This window comes from Rhinolophus ferrumequinum, chromosome 9, assembly GCF_004115265.2.
Source record: "Rhinolophus ferrumequinum isolate MPI-CBG mRhiFer1 chromosome 9, mRhiFer1_v1.p, whole genome shotgun sequence".
Taxonomy (NCBI): Eukaryota; Metazoa; Chordata; class Mammalia; order Chiroptera; family Rhinolophidae; genus Rhinolophus; species Rhinolophus ferrumequinum.
In genome coordinates this window covers 45,899,943-45,916,826 of record NC_046292.1, presented here as the reverse complement: position 1 = coordinate 45,916,826, position 16,884 = coordinate 45,899,943, and the positions used below count along the sequence as shown (strand labels likewise).

Sequence of the window (16,884 nt, the reverse complement as noted above, 5' to 3'; positions counted from 1 at the left end):
TAGTAATAAAGGTGGCACATTAGAAAAAAAAGATAGATGTAAGTAAGGTATCAATGACATTTTTAAGAGTCTAAAAGATTAATATGATGACCTTATTAAAAATATGCCAAATCAATTTAACTGATAATGATACTTATAAAGATAAAAATAATTTTAAACTACATATGGAAAGAAAATAAACCAGTGTAAAATTACTTAACATTTAAATAATGTAAAAATGCTAACTACTTGCTTAAAGTCACTGCAATTGACCTGTCCAGGAATTACCGAACTGGAGATATTCCAGAGAGTTCAATTAAAAAGAAATAAATAACAAAAACAAGGCTACTAAAAATTGAACTTATTTAATTCATGGTGATAGCCAAGAATAATAGGTACGTTTAATCTGTATTTTTGAAAGGGGAATCATGAAAGTTTACATATAAGTCGTACCTGGCCCGATTCAATAAAGATGCAATATGCTAGATTAGTTTCAATTTGAGAAGACATTAGGAAGTCAAGAAATCAACATCAGGATATTTTATGCAGTTTGCAAGCTGGAGTTCAAATTAAAAAAACAACCCCTTAGTCCCCCCAAAAAACAGAGATTTGATTTACCTCTACCAAGAAAGTGTAGTATGAGTCCTTGAGCCAACAGCATCTGGCCAGTTCTTAATGTACAGCCCCAACCACAGTCTGTGGTCAAAACTGAGCCTTCTATTTGAGGAAATTCTTCTCTGTAGGTCAGCCATATTCTTGAAATAAAATCTTTACGAAATTCTTCTACATTTCCTGCAATTATATGATCTTCTATCGTCCAACCTGATCTTGCAGGTAACAGTTTATTTTCATCTACAAAATAAAAATATAAATTATAGTCTAAATAAGTGCTAAGAAATGTCAATAATGGTATTATGTTCCCATGACTGTCCTTAAGACATAGAGTATATCACAATCTTTCTAATCCTTTTTTTCTATTTAAATGAAGATAAATCTTATTCTGCCTAATCAGGCTGTTATGAAAATCAAATGAGAATGAATGCTGAAATGTTTTTTATACATTCTAGCAGTCACTAATATAAGGTATTATCAGTAATAGTGTTGTTAATAATAATCTCCTGTATTCTAAATATAATAAACTCTTATGAGGGAATAATATAAAAATATCTTTTCTTTTTGCCTCATTTGGCTCAAGATATAGATGTTAGTACTCTCTAAAATGAGCTCTGCAAATATAACATCAGGATTATCAATATGTAAACATGTATATAAACTAGTTCTTAAAATCAAATAAAATGTGCACACTATATTCACTGTCATATTTATACTCAAATTATAAAATCAAAACTAACAAGCTAAAGAGCAAAAATATAAAATTCTTAAATATGTAGTTATCCTTTTACATGGAAATATAATTTTTTTTAAAATTGTTGCCACTCACATATATCATTTTTAAAGGTTTTTCCAAACTGACTATCGCTAATACAATTTCTATGTGAAAACTATGTTCACTGTTTGCCCAATAATTTAGAAAACACTAGTGCTCAAAATGAACTAACATTCCTTGATTACTCCCAGAGAGAGAGGGTCTTAATAATCTTTACAACGTCGGCCTGCAGCACAGGACCTACCTAGCACAAGCAGATACAAATAAATGTTGGTTGGTTTGGGTGGGTGGATGGTGGGTAAATAAATCTGTCTACAATTCTCAATTCCAAGGAGTTCAATTTCCACTACCCTCCGAGAGGATGTTCAAGAAGTTTTATCATGCTTTTATTCCTTCTGCTTCCTGCCACCTATCCCTTTTCAAGCTCATTCTGAAAAAATTACCATCACCCAAACTTCCTATATATTCAGCTTAATGGAGCTAAGTCGCAGCGTAGAGTCTCAATGATCATAATAAGAATGAATGCCATTGTCCCATTATCAATGAATTTCTCTCAATATTAGAGCTTGAAGTTAATTACAAATAAAAATGCCTGGAAATTGAACATGCACTAAAAATATGTCCAAAATTTCCACTTTAGAGACATTTAGATTTGTTTAAAATTTGATATTAGGTTGGTACAAAAGTAATTGAGGTTTAAAAGGTTAAAAAAAAAATTGCAAAACCCACAATTACTTTTGCACCAACCTAATACAATAGTGCATAAGTCTCACGCCTCATCCTGTGGCTTGTCAAACATATAGCTCCTCATCTCCTATTTAGAAGAAGTAATTAATTACGTCTGAAGATCTAGTCTCCTCTTAATATTTACTCTAAATATTATTGAAAAACTGCTAATACTAAAAGAACTTTGTTGTTCTGCTGACTTTCCACTATAATACTCTCCCTCCTATTCCATTATTTGACGGGCTTTCCTTTGTCACAATCTTAATTATATCTACAGTCATGTGCCGCCTGGTGGGGATACATTCTTAGAAATGTGTCTTTAGGCAATTTTGTATAATAGTTATGCAAACACCAAACAGTGTACTTACACAAACGTAGATGGTACAGACTACTACATACACATCTAGGCTAAAAGGTACAGCCTATTGCTCCTAGGTTGCAAGTCTGTACAGCATGTTACTGTACAGAACAATGCGTGAGATTAAATCAAGTGCAAGAAAAAATAGTGCAATCAAGAGACAAAGTAAATACAAGAGGTATGAGGTTGGTGCCGGCGGAACATCGCATACTGTTTTACAGTAAACTTTTCTTTACGTTTCTTTCTTTTTTTTTTTTAGAGCTAAAATGTGATGTTTTTATTTTCCTTTTTTTAAAATTAAAGTTTATTGGGGTGACAACTGTTAGTAAAGTTACATAGATTTCAGGTGTACAATTCTGTAATACATCATCTATATTATGTATTCACCACCTAGAGTCAGTTCTCTTTCCATCACCACATATTTGATCCCTTTTTTAAGTTTTAAGAGTACACTCTAAAATAATAAAGTATAGCACAGTAAATACATAAACCAGTAACATAGTCATTTATCATCATTATCAAGTATTATGTACTGCACATAATTGTATGTGCTATGTTTTTATATGACTCGCAGCTCAGTAGGTTTGTTTACGCCAGCACCACCACAAACACATGAGTAATGCATTGCACTACACTATTGCAATGGCTACAATGTCACTACACAATAGGAATTTTTCAGCTCCATTATAATCTTATGGAACCACTCACTGTGTATATGTGGTCCATCATTGACTGAAACATTGTTATGTAGGGCATGAGACTGTATAATGTTTTTTATCTACATCTGCCTCCCCTGCAGATTTCAAGTACTCTAGAGGAGAAGGACTATGTTTATCTTCTGCACCCATGAGTCTTCAGCATCTAGCACAGAGTTCAGTCCATGGTAGATGTGCAACCAATTGAGAAAGGTGTTTTGTTTGTTTGTTTTTTATATTTTGTTTTGCTTTGCTTTTGTTTTTTATGACAGGAGACACTTGAGAGTTTTATGAAAAATGGGAATGTCTGAAAGAACTTCTACAAAGAATGAGAAAGAAAGTTGATTAAGGAAATAGACGAGAATTGCTAGTAGTACGGAGAGTTTAGTCAAGGCTGACTATCACTATCAGAAATCACATTAAACAAGCTAATATGAAAAATAATCAGAAGTAAATCAAGTTGCAAAACAAAGGCTCAAAGTGTACAGCCATTGTAATTATCAGATATGGGATAAAATAAGTATGTGTATGTTTAAAAAAAATAGAAAGGTATTGAAAGTTGGACAACTTATAGAAAAGAGACTATGAAAACTGACTAGGCATATATGAAAGAAAACCAAATGGAGCTACTAAAATGAAAAATAACTAAAAACAGGAACTTGGTATAGGATTAAACAGAAATTTATACGCAGCTCAGGAAATAATCAAGAACTAAAGAAATTACTTTCTTTTAGAGTAAGAACTAAAGAAATTACTCAGAACACAGCACAGATAGACAAAGTAATAGAAAACATGAAAAACCAAAGAATTTCAGAAACATGGAGAAAAATTTAACAGAAAGATTTATCAGAGACACAGAATTTATCAGAGCAAGAATAGGAAAAATGGGGAACAGCAATAATTAACAGTGGCTGACATTATTTCAAATTTAATAAAGATATGAATTCTAAGCAAAATAAAATGAAATCTACACCAAAGACAAAAAGCTAATCTTCAAAACAACCAGAGAGAAAAAACAAAATGACAAATTCAGAATACTAGCGAAAACATCTTCATATCCTAAAGTACGAAAAAATTTATTAAACAGAACACAAAAGGCACTAACCATTTAAGGAGATAGAAAAATTAATTAGGCTATATTACATTTAAGAATTGTGTTCTTCAAAAGATAACATTAAAGGGAGTGAAAAAATAGGAGAAGACATTTTCTATAGCTATACCAAAAAAAGGATTCATATCTAGAAAATATAAAGAAAACCTAGGAATCAGTAAGAGAAAACAGATTAACTAATAGAAGACATATCCAAATAGAAAAATATTTATGAAAACATGATCATTTTCATTAGTTATCAGAGAAATGCAAATTAAAATAAAAACATGGCTCTAATAAAAAGGGAAAAATACTAAGTATTGGTGAGGTAAGAGCAAGAAGAATTCTCATACATACCTGATAGGAATATAAATTGGCACAACTATTTTGTAAAACTACTTAGTAGTACATGTACACTGAGGCTGAATATATGAATACCCTACGACCAAGCAATTACATTTCTAAGTATATGTACTGAAAGAAAATCTATACATGTTTGTTCACTAAAGCACATGAGCTAGAACAATCACATCAAGGCTCTTAACAATTGCCCTAAATTGAAAACTATCCAATGCCCGCCAAGAATAAAATGCATAAATGAAGTGTGGCATATTCACACAATGCAACACTGGCAGGAACACAAAAATATTGAGCACCCAACAAGGTAATTAACGCAATGTATGGCAACCAATCAAGACTTACTAAGTATGCAAAGAGGCAGGAAAACACAAGCCAAAATGAGAATACTCAATCAATCAAAACTGACCCAGAACTAACACAAACGCTAGAATTAACAAGGATAAATGTTATATAACATTTATATAACGTGTATATAATTAACATGTTATTATAACTATGTTACATATGTTCAAAAAAGTAAGTATAGACAAGAAAGATTTAAAATATGGAACTTCTAGATAGATAAAGTACACTCTCCAAAATGAAAAATATACTGACTGGAATTTACGGCAGATTAGACATTGCTAAGGAAAAGAGTGAAAGATTGGTGAACTTGAGGGCATAGCAATAGGAACTATCCAAAATAAAAAAGAGGAAAAAGAATTTAAAAAAAAATAAAGAGTGACAGTGAGCTGTGGCACAATTTCATCCATGTTAATATATGTGTAATTGGAGACCCAGAAGGAGAGAGAAGAGAGGAGAAAACAGAAAAACTATCTGAAGACAACATGGCTGAAAAAATTTCAAATCCAATGAAAACTATAAACCAACAGGTCCAAAAAGTTGAACAAAACCCAACTACAAGAAACAAGAATAAAACTACACCAATGCTCATCATACTCAAATTCTTCCAAACCAGTGATAAATATATATATATATATATATATATATATATATATATATATATATATATATATATATTTAAAGCAATCAAGGAAGAAAAAGCTATTATGTGCAAACACTGACTTCTGATCATTCGCTTACACTGCTATCAGGTATTTTTCTATTATCAGGTATTTCATATATTTAGTTATGATTACCATGTGCTCCTCTGGGCAGGATCAATGTCCTAGCCAGCATGTACTCAATACATGATCAATGAATAATTACATGAAATTTGGCATTTTGTTGCTAATAATCTAGAATAACAATAACCATTGTAGTTAAGAAGCTGGGTACCCCACCCACATCTCTCTGAAAACTCAGAAAACGTGAAACAAAAATTCTGTGACATTCAGAAATCCAGAAGTGGCCCCAGGATCTCTGCTAATTCTCCACATGAGCATAACAGACTTCACTGGAGATCAGGGGATGTCGACAAGGAAACACCTCAATGGACATGCAGCCTTCACCCCTTTCTGGCTCTGTCTCCTTTCTCCTTCCCAACCCCCACACCCTTCTCCTTCCTTATAGCCCCACTCCGAGTCCAAAACACAAGAGTCTTCTGTTTGTTTTCCTCAGATCGCCTACATCATTTACTTTTCGTCTCTTGAGTTGAGGACTCTCAAGTGCCCACTACAAGGATCTGTTCAAAGTATTTATTCCAAAACATATGCTGTTCTTAAAAGGAATTCTAATAACTTTTTCACAAATTCCTTGTATCATAAATAATAATATAGTCTACAATGCTTCCATATACCTTGCACAACACTAAACACCTATGAAATAAGTGTCACTAATACTTAGGGAGATTAAATAACATGTCTAAAGTGACAACTAATAAGCAAAAAGAACAAAAATTCAAACCCACATATGTCTGACCCCGAAGTCCATGCTATCCTCTGCCCGTAAACAAATGACCTAACTCTTCAGCACAGCATTCAAGATGTTCCTTTGATCCTTTTCAGAATTCTCGCCCACCAAAACTACACTGGACATCTCTGTTTCCTAGATAGATGCTCTAATATCTCATTGCTGGTGCTTTTGCCATGCCATTCTATTGACCTAAAATGCATCCTTTCTTTCCCTATCAACTTCATACTCATCGTTCAAGAATGTTGTGAGGACTCAATGAGTTAACACATGTAAATTACTTCAAATCCTGCCTAGCATATTATATATACATGATGTTAGCTGTTATTAATAGAAGCCACTTACAATATTTTAGAAAATTGTTCATAAATAATATACCAAAATAGGTCAACAAGAATGAGTAAAATGCTCACAGTCCGTCCCTCCCTCCCTACTTCCCTCCCTCCGACTCTCTCTCTCAGTCACACACATTCATACATACACAAAACACACACTCATACACAAAACTCCAAGCAAAGATGTACAGCATAAAGAACGCCAGTATTACAGCAAGACATAGATGAATGAATAAGAAAAGATAGAAAAGCTGTGGTATATATGTATACAATTGAGTATCACTCAGGCATGAAAAGAAAGAAACCTTGCCACTTGCGACAACGTGGAGGACCTAGAAGGAATTATGCTATGTGAAATTCAGTCAGAGAGAGAACGACAAATGATTTCACATACATGAGGAATCGAAACAAAACAAGTGAACAAATAAAACAAAATAGAAACAGACTCACAGATACAGAGAAGAAACTGATGGTTGCCAGAGGGCAGATGGGGAGGAAAAGGGGGTGGGTGAAAGGGTCAAGGAGACTAAGAGGTACAAACCTCCAGTTAGGGGAAACAAAAAGTTACAGGGATATAATGTACAGCACAGGGAAAATAGTCAATATTATCATAACTTTGTATAGTAATAGATAGTTATTCTAGACTTATTGTGATAATCACATCATAAGGAATAAAAATGTCAAATCACTATGTTGTACACCTGAAACTAATAAAATATTGTATGTCAGTTACATTTTGATTAAAAATGAGTAAATAAATAAAGTGAGACGTGGTCTTGCTTTAAATTTCAGCTCTGCCATTTAAGACTTCTGTGACTATGGACAAATTATTTAACATTTTTAAGCTCTTGCTTTCACACGCATAAGACAGGGATACTTGAATCTACCTTCTAGGCTTGTTGTGAGAACTAAGACATTTTGCAAAGAGCTTAAGCATGATGCCGACATAATAGGCACTCAATAGTGACATAACGTATGACAAGAAAATATATGATCATTATTGAAAGGATGAGCATATGTGGACATTCAGAAACATCAAAGTCAGTAATTTCAGAAATTGGAGCATCGTTAAGAATTGGAAAATTTACTATTTTAGGTTCACTGAGGTAATACTTTTAATTACTTATCATATACTTTAAAGTTATCATCAGAAAAATTGATAAAGAATATTAAGCTATCAATTCAAATAATATTTACTTAGCATTCATACTAGAAAGTCCAAAACTATGTGGGATATAACAAAAGATGGCATGATCCTGTCCTCAATAAGTTCACAAGAAACCCAAACGATACGACAGTATATTATGTGGCATTTAAAATACAGGTTCTAAAAACAAAATATGCCAAAATACAGGCATAAAAAGGAGAACAATGGTTGTTAGGGGCTGAGAGAAAGGGAGAAATGAGAGTTATTGTTTATGGGTACAGAGTTTCAGTTTTAAAGGATGAAGAGTTCTGGAGATGAGTGGTGGTAATGGTAGCACAACCTGAAGAATGTATTAATACCACTGAACTTAAACTTAAAAATGATTAAGATGATACATTTTATGTTATGTGCCTTTAACTGCAGTATTTTACAATTGAAAGTAAAAAAAACAAAAGAAATGTGCCAAAAGTAGATTAATCTGAAAATAAAATAATGAAAACAGTTAACAAAATTAATTTCTAAAAAGATTTTAAATGCATTACAAATTTAGCACTTACCTTCTTCATATTTAAAATGGTAACATTTTCCAAGCAATAATACAGGAGAATTTCTACTAAAATATGTCTTTGTTTTCAACACCCAACCTAAATAAGAAAAGAGAAAAATTGTTTTGCAATGAAAGGATTACAGACTAAAAGTCTAGGAGCATTTTCTTTTATTTAATTTCAAATCGTCAATTCTCAACTATGGATGTGCATGTTTTGCAAGAGTAGCAAAATATTTGGACAATGAAGTGAAATACAGGCTATTTATACTACTTTCAAATACAGTTAAGTATTGTAACCACATTCTATCCACTTAAAGAACATAAGAGAAAAAATTTGATTTATTTACAAACAGGTCATAATGTTCTTAGGGTATAAAATTTAAAAGGTACAAATTCTACTCCAGTTTCCCTGACACCAACCTCTTTTTCCAAAAACAACGAATGTTATCAATTTCTTATATTTCCTTCCACCTTCCACAATTAAAAGATTTGAATATTCCAGGAAGTCATTTAGGTAAAAAAGCTCACACAGCACACTAGGCTTATGATAAAAGTTGATCTCTTCAATTTCCCAGGGCAATCTGTTATAACCCCATCATGCTCACCAAATGAGGATCTCTGACAGTGGTGCATAAAGCTTTCAGACATCCTCATCTCAGTTTCCACCTCCCAATGCCCAATCCCCAGCTTTAGTTGCAAACTCTAATTCTTCCGATTTTCTCCCTCCGAAACCTTCTATGTCTGAAAGGTAGTAAGTATCCTTTTGTCTGAAAGGTAGTGAGTATCCTTTTGGCTTTTTATGGTGCCATTCATTAATAGTTCTCAATTTCCTGAGAAAAGCACTTGCCCGTTACATTCCTGAAAAGTCCCAAGTACAGTATATGAGATTCCTGACTGCCAATGGTTGGCTTAAAAGCAGCCCCTGAAATACAAGAGCATATAAATAGAAAGAATCTGAAACTGGGAGCCAACAGAATTAGGGTTAGTCTTAAATAGACTACCTGCCATTTCTATTTAACCAAGTTGTTAAACAAAATTTAAAATGAGTGATTTTTATGAAAGTGGTCCCTAAGGTACTATACTGCAAATAAATATAAAGAACAAATAAATAAAAATTTGTATTTATAATAGAGATGATGCAAGTATCTGAATTTTGTGGTGAAAAAGAAGCAATGGAAAGTCAAATATACTAATTAGGCTTTCATTAAGCTTCACGTGGATTACTGCAATACACTCCAAAGGGTTTGTCTGCCATCAGTCTTTCCCCACTCTAGCACATGCCACATATCACTGCCAAGTTCATCTCCCTGTGGCTCAGCTTTGATCAGATCACTCTTCTGCTCAAAAGCCATGCACAGTGACTCATTATTTATCAGATTTATTAGGAACTTCTCAGTTATCTTTTCCACTACTTCCTACCTATACTAAAAGTGGGCTTTGCTGTTTGACTCATACTATTCCATGACAAAAATGTCTTCCCTGATATCAGCGCATCTAAATCCTCCTTCTTCTGGTTCACACATGCACGTTGAAGCCATTTTTTCCTTTTCCCACCTCGCTCTGATTCTCTTCTCTGAACTTAGTGTTTACTGGCCACCTGTTGTATACCAGTAACTAGGTTAGCTGCTTTACAGACATTATCTCTTAGAAATATTATTAGTACCGTACCAGAATGATTCTAATCTCCAAAACTCCTTCTCCACCCAAAAGACAGTATTTCCAAAGCAAACAACCTCCTCCACCCAAAAGGCAGTATTTCCAAAGCAAATCCCAAGAATTTCATAAAAACAACCTCAAATAAAAAGAAACAATCTTTAAGGAGGAACATCTCCCTTTTTTCCCTATGCGTTACCCTCTGCCCACCCCCTCTTGCCAGTCACCAGTCCTTCCTCAAGTAAAGAAAAGTTGTGGATCTAATTGGTCAGAGCCTGAGGCACTGCAAGTGTCCACATCTTACGCGAGCACAGATTTCTAGTGCTTCAAAGTTCAACCATCATTCATGAGGTGCACATTCTCGCTTTTCTATTTCCTGTGCAGATCCTGGCAGGGCCTCACCGCTCATAATAGACTAACTTTCTGCAATACTCCGGGAAGCTAGGCGCGTAAGAGGACTCGGGACTTCACACAAGGCCCAGTCATTGTTTTCTCTTTTTCCACAAGCACCTCAAAGCTGAATCAGAGCAATATGCCAAATGGCTAATCTATAGAATGTTCTTATTTTCTTTTAATTATTTAGTTTTAGTTGACCAGTTTTCATTTTATCTTTATAAAAGCACTGTAAGAAATGTGCCACTACCTCTGTCCCAGCTGTTGCTGCTGAACCAAGAAACTATGATGCAGAGAGAGGGGGAAATGAATTCTATAGAATCCATAGATGCACAGGATAACAAAGCCTAGGCATAGACAGGAAAGAGCCACGAATAGGAAGGATTATTATGAGTAAGTCCTTCTTACATGTTGAAGACAATATATTCTTTTGAATTCTCCATATTCAATAATATATAGGGGGTGCCAAAAAATGTATACACGACTTGTAGTCATCTTTTGTTATTGGTATGTATTGAGTATTACAATTTTAATACAGTTTTTTCCTTTCTTAAAATGTGTGTATACATATTTTTGGCACCCTCTGTATTTCTATTCTGTTCTTCAATCTCTCCTGCTTTTTACCTCCAAATCCCAATCTATAGCAGCAGGGAGGTGGGACAGAAATAAATTAAATGTTGTCATGATTTCTAAATGAAACTAATTAAATAAAACTAAATAGATTAAGAAAAGCAAGTAAATCTGGAAAACAAGCCATTCAATACATTGACACAGGGCAGTGATTGTCTCTGAGGAGTGAGCACTGACCAGAAGCAAGCATGAGGAAACTTTCTGGCGTGAAGGAAATTTTCTATATATTGGTTGGATTGTTAGTTTCACAGGTGTATATATGTGGCATACGCTGTAAACTGTATATTTAAGACCTGTTCATTGCACTTTGTTAATTTTCCCTCAATTACAAAAAAAAAATTAAGAGATGAACTAGGACAGTGTTTCAGTTATCTATTCCTATTTACCACTCCGAACAAACTGCTCCAAAACTTAATAATTTGAAATAACAACTTTGTTTCTTATATCACAGAGTTCTGTGGGTTGATTGGGTTCAGCTGAGCAGTTCTCCAACTGATGGTGCTTGGAGTCTCTAACGTAATGGAAATGAGATAGAGAAGCTCAACTGAGACACTGAGTTGGCTGGCCCCTTCTCTCTTTCACAGTCTCAGGGTCTTTCTTCTTCATGCAGCCTCTCCCTGTGATTTCTCCTGCAGGGTACCTAACCTGGTTATACCGTGTTTTCTCGAAAATAAGACCTAACCAGAAAAGAAGCCCTAACATGATTTTTCAGGATGACGTCCCCTGGATGACATGCGTCTTCTGGAGCAAACCTTAATATAAGACCCAGTCTTATTTTCGGGCAAACATGGTATGACAGTTGAGAGCTCCAAAACGGCACGAGAAGTTGCCTCTCAGTGGCTAGGCCTAGAAGTGATAAACCTCATTTCTATTTCATGCTATTGGTTAATGTGAGGCACAGGACAGTCCAGATTCAATTAGAAAAAAGAGACAACACAAGATGTGATTCATCTTTGGAGACTAACTACCATAAACAGAATGTTCCATAAAAACCTACATTCCATTAAGTCAGTGATATGAAAATCATGAATAAGGCTTTCAAAGATACAACAAGCCAAAGAGTACAGAAATATAGAGATGATAATTTTCTGGAGAATCAGACACACCCAGAAGGATGATTTACTTATTAATATTTTAAAAGGAAGTCAAGTTTACATACCTCCTAAAATAATGACAATAAAAGGAGAGGAAAAAAAGAAAGCAAAAATTAAACACTTTTTCAAGAAAGTAAAGTTCAATATCTTTTAAATCTTAAGTGCTATGCCATTTCGAGTTCCATCTTCATCATATTATAATATTGACACTGATAAAAAAAAAATCCTAAATTATGCTCACTGTATTTGGAAAACAGTAAGATTGGGGATTAAGAGAGACTGGGTTTAAATACCAGTTTTAAGACTTACCTAGATATGTAACCTTTAATATGTCACTTAATCTCAGTTTTCTAACTTACAAAAAAAAAAAAAAAAAAGGAATACCTCAGAAAGATATGAGATTTAAATCTCAGAAAGCTATCTATCTCAGAAAAATATGAAACTTAAATGAGAAGGTACATAAATTATTTACAACATGCTTTTTCATCTCCAATTTGTTTCTAATCTAAAGTAGGCTTCAAAACTACCACATGATCCTTATTACATTTGTTTGCAAACCAAAGGTAACTAGGCCAAAAATAAGGGTCTGAGGGTACTTCTAGGAGAAAGTCCTAGGTATCAGTGTGTGAACTTTATACTGTCTGTTCAGAAGTCTATTTTGCTTGCTTCCTGGTTCATCATGAGGTTACCTGAAAGTGAGTCTCCAAATGAAAGTATTAGCATCACCTGAATAAATTCTATCTGCTTTGGAATGTTTTTTTTTAAAAAAAAAGGACCACATAGTTTGCTTGAGTTTCTAAGCAATGTTTATAGTGATACTTGGCTCTTTCTTCAGGAAATATTCTTATCTCCATTCCTTACAGAAATATTTCATTCAACAAAAACCTGAAGCAGTTGTCAGTGACTTCAGGGAGATGGACACTTCCTCAATTATTCTTTTGGATTTATACAATGTTTACATCATGATACTCACTATATTTCATGTTGTTCCAAGCAGATATAAATTTGGTTTTTAGCTTGTCAACTTCTTCCGTTCCTGTGGCCTCCATATTCAAATTCTAAAGAAAAAGCCATCACTTGACTGCATTCTTCTGTAGAATTTAATCTTTGGTACTGACTAAAAGAAAAAGAAGTAGTAAGTACATATTGTATGGTATAATACCTGCTAAATTATTTAAGTGATTAAATAAAATTTGAACTCGAACTGAGCAAACCAATTTCTCATTTTACAGAACAGAATATAGCCTATAAATACTTTAATTACAAAATTTTATTACAAGATTTAATACCAAAATTATTATTAAATTACAAGATTTAATACCAAATCTACAAATTATCACACAAAACCAAACAATAATCTCACCCAGGTACTCACAATTAAAACCAATACATTAACTTAGTAACACAGCTCAGCTTTGGTGCTTGTGAAAATATCCAAGATTTGTTTTATTTGTAATTAGAGAAGGTGATTTGAAATCTTATAAAAAATGATGACTATCTTTAAAATGGAGGCTTCCACTCATATTGATGAAGCCACTACTTTCATATAAGACCTAATTATTTTGTTTTATTTTTTAAATTAAGGCATTTTGTACATTTCCTTCCTATCTCAATACTGCAGTATTTTTTTTTGTTAAAGAGAATGGCTTAAATTTACAACAGAAAATGTTTTCTTACTTTAAAATAAGAACAAATGTAGCTCATAGGTGTTTGTTTTATAACTGACTTGAGGGAAAATTGAGCTGTGTGATACAATCTAAAAGAGGAACAAATTATAACTGAAAATGCTTGAGCTTTTTTGCAATAATTCACAGACAGTTTACTCTTCAAGAAAAGAATGCTGCACAGAACATTACCATTTTAGGGTTATAAATGTCTACTTAAAAGTATTGATGTATTCGTTTCACTAACAGTAGACATTCCACTTTATAATATGTATTAAAACCTACTAATTATCCATTAGATTTGAGGCAGGAGAAAGCATGGTACATTGGAAGAATTTAAAAAGCCAATGTTGACAAAAGCACAGAAAGTCCTAAAAAAGTGGCATGAAATATGGCTATAGGGGTAGACAGAGGCTAGAGCACATAGGCCTTGTAGGCCATGCTAAGAATTTTCTTAATCCTAAGAGCAACTGGTTTCAAACAGAAATACCAGAATCAGATTCTGTGGGTTTCTCTGACTCCAAGAGCAACAAAGAGAATAGACTGAAAAGGGACAAGAGTAGGTGCTGAGCGTTTACTTCTGTTGCACAAGACTAAGAGAGAAATGATAGCTTGGACTGGAGCAGTAGAGATGGAAAGATATGGACACATGAGGAAACATGTCAAAACCTCAGTAAGTCTTGGTGACAAATGGATGTGGAAGGTGAGAAACAGGGATATGTCAAGGATACACCCAGGTTCTTGGCTTGGGAAACTAAATAAATTGTGCCAATCATTGAAATAGGGAACATTAAGAGAGGGGCTGGTTAAAGAGAGAAGACCCTGAATTTGATTTATGTGGAGTTTAAGATGTCTCTGAGAGATAAAGAACTATTATTTATTTAATCATTTGATAAATTATTGCCAGGCACTATTCTAGGCAATGCAGAGAAAGCTTAGAACAAAGCAGTGAAATACAGCAGGTCCTCAAATAAAGTAGTCTCGTTCAGTGACGTTGGAACTTAATTCTTGTTTATTATATCAATTAGCCTATGGGAAAATTGGTTTCATTATGTGTCATTTCGCTTAAAGTTATAGAACCTATTGACAACATGATGTGAAGACTTACTGTACTTGCTGTCATGGACCATACATTCTACGTAGATATATTCTAGAGAGGCTATCTAGGCAGTTGGATATATAGATCTGGAGCTCAAAGGTCTAGGCTAGAGCTATTAATTTGAGGATGGCTGGTGTACAAAAGAAAATCAGAGCCACAAACATGTTACTCCAGGTCTTCTCCTCATATGTGTATGCACCCCCAGCCTTCAGGATGAATTTCAAGGTCCTTCATGAAATGACGTCTGCCCACTTACTCGGCTTCCTCTTTTGCCACGCCCTCACATGCACCATATACTGAAGGCATTTTTAATACTAATATTAAAGCTTCCTAAACTTGACATGCTATCTGATACCTCCCTGCTTTTGCATGTTTTGTTCCCTCGACCTAGAATGCTTTCTTGCTCACCGTCACTTTTTGACTGCCTTATTGTATGAGTCCCTAAGACCCAGCTAAAGTTTCACCTTCTCTGGTTAGATTCCTAAGGGTTCTGCCCTCCTCATATTATATCAAAAAAAAAAATATGTTTTTATATCACTATTGTCATCCTTTTCCAATCTTATACAAAGAACATACGCAATTTTTAGAAGTTAAAAAGTTTATTTTTAAAAAGCCACCATGTGGTTGGAACACTGTGCTCCTAACGTCGAGGTCGCCGGTTCAATTCCCACATTAGCCAGTGAACTGCACCCTCTACAGCTAAGACTGTGAACAATGGCTTGACCTGGAGCTGGGCGGCTGTTAGCAGCCAGAGGACGGCATGAGCTGCCGTGAGTTGCCATGGGGTGCCGTGAGCTGCCATGAGCGGCCGGCCACCGACTGCCTCAGCCGGGTAGAGTGCAAGGCTCATAATACCAACATGGTCAAGGAGCTGCATCCTCCACAACTAGACTGAGAACAACGGCTTGACTCGGAGTTGGGGGAAGGAGGGGTGAAAAAAGCCACCATGAATCTTCTAAATCTGAAATGTTTAAAGTAAGAAACTGTATATATTATGATGACATAAACCTATATTTATCACCATAAAAAGATATCCAGGGAACATCAAAATATGTGAGGCAACACTGATAAATCTTTAAGAAATAGATAAATCCACCTCGATAGTTGGAGACTTTAACACCCCTCTATCAGAAATGAACAGGTCCAGCAGGAAAAAAAATCAATAAAGACACATTCTTCTCAATTTCACATAAAATATTCACTAAGACTGACCACATTTTGAGCCAAAAACACCGATTAACAAATTTGAACAAGCAGAAATCATACAATGTGTGTTCTCACCACAATGGAATTAAACTAAAAATCAATAACGAAAAGATAGCTGGAAAATCCCAAAATACTTGGAGATTAAACAATATACCTCTAAATAATAAATAGGTCACAGAAGAAATCGCAAGAGAAATTTTACAGTATTTTTTACTAAATAAAAATATAACAACAAAATTTGTGGGATGCAACAAAAGTAGTCCTACAGGGAAATTTACAGCATTGAATGCATATATTACAAAAGAAGAAAAATCTACAATCAATAACCCAAGCTTCTACCTTAAGAAACTAGAAAAAGAAGAGCAAACTAAATCTAAAGTAAGCAGAAAAAAAGAAATAATAAAAATTAGGGCAGAAAGAAAAACAACAGAGAAAAAGCAATGAAACCAAAAGTTGGTTCTTTGAAAAGATAAATAAAACCTATAAGCTTTTAGTCAGACTAGCTAAAAGAGAAAGAGTGAGAGAGAGAGAGAGAGAGAACACAAATTATTAATACCACAAATGAAAGAGGAGACATCACTACAGATCCCATGGACATTACCCTTCCAAAATAGAAAGCATCAGACCCAGATGGTTTCACTGGTGAATTCTACCACATATTTAAGGAAGA

At 34.2% G+C, this 16,884-nt stretch overlaps 1 protein-coding gene across 5 annotated transcripts in view; it reads right to left on the bottom strand.

The window, feature by feature from the left end:
- The window catches only part of ATG4C (autophagy related 4C cysteine peptidase), a 64,790-nt gene that overhangs the window by 31,119 nt on the left and 16,787 nt on the right, over positions 1 to 16,884 (bottom strand). For all 5 annotated transcript variants that reach the window (XM_033115634.1, XM_033115631.1, XM_033115635.1 and 2 more), the window contains 3 exons: positions 13,219 to 13,362; positions 8,486 to 8,572; positions 598 to 831 (listed from right to left, as the gene is read on the bottom strand). In XM_033115634.1, coding sequence (XP_032971525.1) covers positions 598 to 831; positions 8,486 to 8,572; positions 13,219 to 13,294 — 397 coding nt within the window. In that variant the 5' untranslated portion in view covers positions 13,295 to 13,362. The remainder of the gene's footprint in view (positions 1 to 597; positions 832 to 8,485; positions 8,573 to 13,218; positions 13,363 to 16,884) is intronic.